This window comes from Erigeron canadensis, chromosome 3, assembly GCF_010389155.1.
Source record: "Erigeron canadensis isolate Cc75 chromosome 3, C_canadensis_v1, whole genome shotgun sequence".
NCBI classification, from domain to species: Eukaryota; Viridiplantae; Streptophyta; class Magnoliopsida; order Asterales; family Asteraceae; genus Erigeron; species Erigeron canadensis.
The window spans coordinates 44617199-44624136 of NC_057763.1; the positions used below are offsets into that span (position 1 = coordinate 44617199).

Sequence of the window (6938 nt, forward strand, 5' to 3'; positions counted from 1 at the left end):
TAAATATAATATTACAAACTTGTAATATGTCACTATCATTTTACTTGTTCAATTTGTTACACATTGTTTATTACTTTGCAATATTAGAAATAATATATTATTCTTAGAATAAACATATCCTAAATAATTAAATTAAAAGATAACAATATTCTAGGTGTTTTTTTATAAAGATGTCGTTTTTACATGCTTTGTTAACCTTAAATGTGTCATGACAATTATTTAAAAAAATTGAAAAAAAGATAATATTACCATTAGTTTTAAAATCTTATAATATTTACATTGAATTATAGTTATTTATAATTAAATAATTTTACATTTGTGAGATACAACGTATAATTGTGGTATATATTAGATATTATTCAATTGGATATATATTAATAATTATTTTTGATTTGTTATATTAAAATTGTTGGTTAAAAATACATATATGTGATAGAAAAAAAAATTATAAATTAGAACAACGGCATATTATCATTAAAATAAGCTAGCAAGACGCTAGATGTTAATGATACTGAGTAGTCAAGTAAGGCAGTAATATGTTAGTGATTTTAATTGATTTTCGTACTAAAAGAACCCGTGAAAATTATACAGTAATATGTTAGTGGCTTAGTGCCTTGTTAGGCAGAGTGCGATAAAAATTGATGTTGATTTTAATTTAAGAGTTTTGTTAATGACAGCTCTTAGGGCTATCAAAATTAGTTTACTCCATAATGATCTAATATACACGTACATAATTTCTTGTTAGACTAAACACCATAATGATCTAATATACACGTACATAATTTCTTGTTAGACTAAACATGTAAATAATTTCTTGTTAGACTAAAAATGTAAATGATGCATTTAACTCGTGTTGGAATTTTTTAGACTTCTTTTTTATAGATTACGTGGTGCACGAACTAACGTGCGTTTGGTTCCTCATGTCAACTGAAGACCCATAAACCATGTTCCATTCTTCACATGGTTCGTCATGTCAATTTAAACATTAATTCCATAAATAAAATTTACAGGTAAAAACAATGTCATAAAAAATTAACACATCGAAAAGGTAACAAATTCAAAGCTTAACAGATAACTTTTTTAACAATGGAACAAATAATGACATAAAGTTTTATGTTTATCCATATACTTTATTACTTTTGATACATATACCATATTTATGCTTTATGGCTTGTACAATAAACTCTAAAACTTACACATTATGATAAACGAATATAGTACTCGCGCGTTGTAGCGGCTAAAAGGTGATGAAAATATAATAGGAAGGCGGTGGTGGAGATCGAGGGAGGCGGTGGAGAAGGAAGGCGACACCGGAGGGTGATAAAAGGTCGATGAGAGCGTGTAATGATTAGAGACAATGTGAGAAATGATGATATATAAAGGTTTTATGTATAAGTAAGGGTATTTTAGGAAGAAAAAAAATGTTTAATTTTAAGAACTCCAATACTTTTTATAAGGGAGTATAGATATAGATAAATTATTTTTGGCTTGTCCAAATAAACTATAAAACTAATACTCCCTCCGTCCCATTTTAATTGTTACGTTGACCAACTTTGACCGTAAATAACTTTGTTTGTACTATATGTTAGTTGATAAAACTTATATGGACGAAAAGTACATTAAAAACTCAATCCATTCATATATTTTATACCAAGTGTTACATGATACAAATAAAGTTATTTACGGTCAAAGTTGGTCAGCGTGACAATTAAAATGAGACGGGGGGAGTACTACACATTGTGATAAATAAATGGAAAATATCAAAATACTGGCAAAATTTTTCAGCTTTACATTGTTAACTCATAATTAAAACACCAATATAAGATACGGATAACTTAAAAGTAACTATTTAGTTGATTTTTTATAACAAATCTAGAATGGATGGTGATATTGGTTTTATTTTTGTTTTTCTACAAGCATCATAGTATTCCAAATATGGTAAAATTTCTATCTAAATCGGACCTACACATTCCAAAAGGAAGTACCTTTTTTGTGTGGCTGATTCACCGAAACTAGGAATGTTTTGGTTTGGGTACACTATTATTGACTGTTATAGTGTTATTCAATCATACTAAGAACAAGCCCTTCAAGGAAAAGTCAAAAATTTTAAAGGCGGGTCACATGTATGCTAATTACTTACATATTGGACATGCTATTATAAATAAGAATGCTCTAAATTTTTTACAACGTCAAGTTAATAACTATTTAGTTCCAAACACAAGGAGAGGGATAAATTAGGGTGTTTGCAGTTTTTAAATTAACGGTATGCCGTCTGCACTTGAAATAACTATCAATACGGTGAATTGGTGATTTAGTGGTTAGGCATTTGGATGTCTTTACATAAGGTATGAGGTTCAAATATTTTTCGTTGAATATCATGGTGCCGGCTAGGAGAAAGGTTTTAAATACATTACTCATACCAAATACATCTAAGCAAAAAAATTAGGCCTACTCAAAGGTTTTAGTATACCTTGCTTCTTAAGATAACAATAACAACTTGATCAATATATTTTTTTACCGTTTTTTAAGATTTTGAGCTATTTAGTTATGACGATTTTTAAGAGTTTTCGATAATTTTAGTAATTTTCATTACTCATGTAGTTCCAAAAGATGTCTTTATAAGGTTCATTTCAGCAAAAAAATTCGAAAACTTAGAATTGACTACATTGACGGTATTTTATTTTTAAAGGTTTTTTTTTACCTATAATATTAACACCAAAGGAAAACATATATAACATTTTTATTATATACGACGAGTATATAAAACACTTGACAGTATATGGCTTAATTAAACAAAATATAGATCCATAGTCCAAGCTATGTCTCTCTACCGACCCATTTTTAAATAACTCAAACACAAATTAAGCCTCAGTAGTCTTCTAGCTATCGCACTGGAACTTCATATAATTAATTAAAGGGATTAGTATTTCATAATGCAATCAACTTAATTTATATGAATTGTCATGTGTGTATCAAACTTCAATCTTATGCATTGTATGTAATGAACTTTCAAATCTCGTGCATTGTATGTATCCGACCAATAAAAAAGTTACAAGTATCAGCATATATGGTTGCCACATATACACGAGTACATACAATGCAAATGATTTGAAAGTTTATTACATACAATGCACACGATTAAAGTTCGATACGTATTATAACAATTCGTATAAAGTTGTTTACATTCCAATGTACTAATCTCTATAATTAAAATCTACCAATAAACTAAAACATGATTGTAATATTTTTTATACGACACGTGGCGTAATCCTTAATCGACACGTGTCATTTTAATTTATTTGTTTTATTAACATAATGATTCAACTTTCTTATTAGACTTAGAATTGAATTAAATTATAACTCTTGACTTATATATACAAAACACATTACAACCTTATTTGATTAATTTTATTCTCATTAATAAAATTGTTTTTTTTTTCTTTCTCAATTCTTCAACTCCTATTACTTATAATAAGTTATTAACATGAAAATTTCAAAAATTCAAGTTTATGATCTAAAATCACAAGGCTATTTAGCGTCTTGTATTGTGGTTACAAGTTTCGATTTTGATGTGATTGTAAAAATCTAAGATAGATCCAAAACTCTAACTAAACAAATATTGTATTTATCATTACTGTTTATTATAATTCAATTTCGATTGTCGATTTACTTTAAATACAATTTATTTCATACTTATGAATTATGTATGAGTCATATTCAAATTTCTTTATGATATAATTTATATAGTAACCAGAACTAGGAAAATAGATATTTAACAAGTTGGCCGACAAGCCGCGCACGTGAGATGAAATTAAAGAACGTGGGAAGTGATCGACTAGTACATATGTTTAGTTGGTGGCGGTGTTAATGGGTTTCTAGCTAATCTAAATCGTTTTGAACGTGTTCTTTTTCCTTTTCTTTTTTCTTTACATATATATATAGCCGCTTTTTCTTTTAAGTGTGGATTTCGTGTTTATAAAAATAGTACTACTATACCTTTTAGATATAAATATAAAGACATACCTTTGTTTGTCTCATTTTCTCTTGGTATCAAAAACATATATAAAAAAACAAACAAACATCTTAATTTTTCTATCACGCATATATATTCGAATATGAGAAGAAACTGCAACTTGGAGCTCCGTCTCGTTCCGCCTTCCCCGTTCATATTTTCCGATCACCACCATGGTCAACAAAATACCAGGTAATTAATTAACAGTATTAATCTGTAGTTGCCTTGTCGATATACATTAATCTGCAATTTGATCACAATGGAATTAATTAAGTAATAGCAAAAATAGGATTGATATTAACTCATCGTAACAAAGATGTTATAAAGATTTGAAGCGATTTCAATAATCGATCGAAAAAATAAGACCTTCTATTATCTGTGACTCAAAATTTTATGGTGTCACGTACATATATAATCGATATATAAAACTGAGATTAGATTCTACATTTGTATATATAGGGAGGAACAACATAGAGCAGGGGGTGGAGAATCAAAGGAAAAACTAAAGCAGGAGCAGCAGCTAACCATCTTTTATGATGGAAAAGTTAGCGTTTGTGACGTTACAGAGCTTCAGGTACGTAATTTAACAAATTTTCTTTCATTAATTAATTGCATATTTAGCTAGCTACGCATCACTTTATAATTCCTTTTTTTTTATTTAATCGCCAACAAACAATTTATTAAGCTCTAGGGAGTATAAAGCTAGGCAAGAACATAAGTAAATAATTAGTCCCCACCACGATATACGTACGGTAAGGAATGTACGGCATAAAACGAAGATCCTTAATTAATTGATCCAAATCTTGCCTTTAGTTATATTGTGTTATAGTTACGTTATTTGTGAAACCGGTATAAAAACAATACATTGTAATTATACGTACATAAAGGTAACATATTTTTTTTTTAGACATCTACGTAAAGCCATAAAGGTAAAATGAGTGTAGAGGTAACATATTTTTTTTTATTTAATTTAATGCTAGAGGTAACAAAATATGGATAAATTGTTTAATTTGTTCTTAAACAATTGAAGAATTAAATCAAGGTTGGAGCTTCTCATGCTGAACTTTTTATAATTTTTCTAAAATTTCTTAATCTTTTTGAATTTCAAATTCTAATCTTTATATAAAACTGTATTATAAACAGAAAATTAGAATTTTAGGTAAGATGATTCAAGAGAGGCTTTATTAGTAGTGTTTTGACGAAATTTTAGTTGATAAAATTGAATAAGATAAGATATGCGACCACATTAAAAAAAATCTTAGACAGACGAATCGAATTGCCACCTTTAGTTTGAAAACTTTTATTACTAGCGATATTTTGCCATGTATTCTCAATATATATTTCCAATGGAAAATATTGAAAAAAAATTTCAATGGAAATTCCGTCACTAAATTTAATTTTACTTCCAAAATTCCAAAAGTTGGAGCGTCTTGAATGGCGTATTAGTTTTGAAATGACCTTTCCTTCTGTCAGCTGCCTTTTATTATCCACAGTAAAAGCAAATAGACTAGTTCCTAATCTCTAGAAATTGTATAAAATGTCCATTTTCGCAGATTTTTATTTAGTCATGTGTAAATCATGGGAGAAAAATACATTTTGCCAGTATACCTTTGAAACATGATTTATTTTATTTTATATTCTTCTTTTTTCCAAATTAACCAACCACTCGCAGTGGTCAAAGCCATCACTAATTGGTACTCCTGGTCACTTGGAGTGGTCACAACCAGTCGGACCACAAGTCCCCACGCAATACATATCTTAATTTGTTTGCTTCTTTCTTTTAATTAACCAATAATTAATATAGAGTATAATTAATTTATGACAGGCAAGAACAATAATAAAGCTAGCAAGTGATGAAATAGAAGAGAAATGGAGGAGAACACCGGGTTCAACTACTTCTTCTGATCAGCAATATTCACCGTTGGTGTCGCCAGCGCTAGGTAACCAAACCGGGCTTTCCATGAAGAGGTCTTTACAGAGGTTTCTTCAAAAGCGAAAGAATAGAATTCAAGCAACTTCTCCCTACCAGCATTAGCCGTACGTATAACCTAGCTATATATGCTCTTTGTTACGATACACTATTATATAGCCGTACGTTCCAACTAACAATTCCGGTTCCATAGTTTAGTTCAAACTAACATGCTTAATTAATTAGTAGCTAGAGTTCTTCAAGAATTATGTACACGTCTTTCTCGTAAGACATGTGAATTAATTATGTGTACGTTAGTCGAGCTAACAAATGGCCGGAATCTGGTTGAATCGTCCGCCATGTATTCTCAATATATATATTTGTTTGTTTGTTTGTTTTATAACTTTGTTTGAAGACATAAATATATACGTTTAATTTGTCATTGCTTTTCGTAAGTTTTTTTAAGACAGAATGCCCTTCTATTTATATTTATGTATGCAAATATATAACTTTTATGTACCAATATATAGATAGACCCGACTGCCTTTCCAAAAAATATATATATAGACCCGACTACTATAATAAGCATTAGGGAATTTGCTAATAACAGCTGGGACCGTCAATATATAACTCATCATAACCTACATAGTTAATCTGATAGAAATGTCTGAAAACTAGTTTTGGCCCTGATATATCTTTAAATGAAGAATATAATCATACAGAAAAGCAAAGTCAGTCCAATCAATTAATCATATCCAACTTAATTTGTATCCTGAATCAATTACTTGTTCATTTTTTTGTTTGCACGCTCTCTTTAAAATATATTAATATCATCTAGCATGTCCAAAGCCTTGACCGCGAAAACTACAACGCGAAAACTACAAAATGGATGAAATACTCGTACTAATTACAACGAATCGAGACAAGAAAAAAACCTCATTTTCTTTTCACATAATAATCATAAAAATAATATTTCTTTTCATATAACATATTTACAATGAGTCTTTTTAAATTCAA

At 29.0% G+C, this 6938-nt stretch overlaps 1 protein-coding gene across 1 annotated transcript; it reads left to right on the forward strand.

Moving 5' to 3' along the window:
- The first annotated feature begins 3991 nt into the window (after positions 1-3991).
- On the forward strand, positions 3992-6321 carry LOC122593777 (protein TIFY 5A). Its single transcript, XM_043766226.1, has 3 exons — positions 3992-4204; positions 4472-4586; positions 5838-6321. Exons 1-3 carry the CDS (start codon positions 4116-4118, stop codon positions 6045-6047), a joined length of 414 nt encoding a protein of 137 aa, XP_043622161.1. The 5' UTR covers positions 3992-4115; the 3' UTR covers positions 6048-6321.
- The last annotated feature ends 617 nt before the right edge of the window (positions 6322-6938 follow it).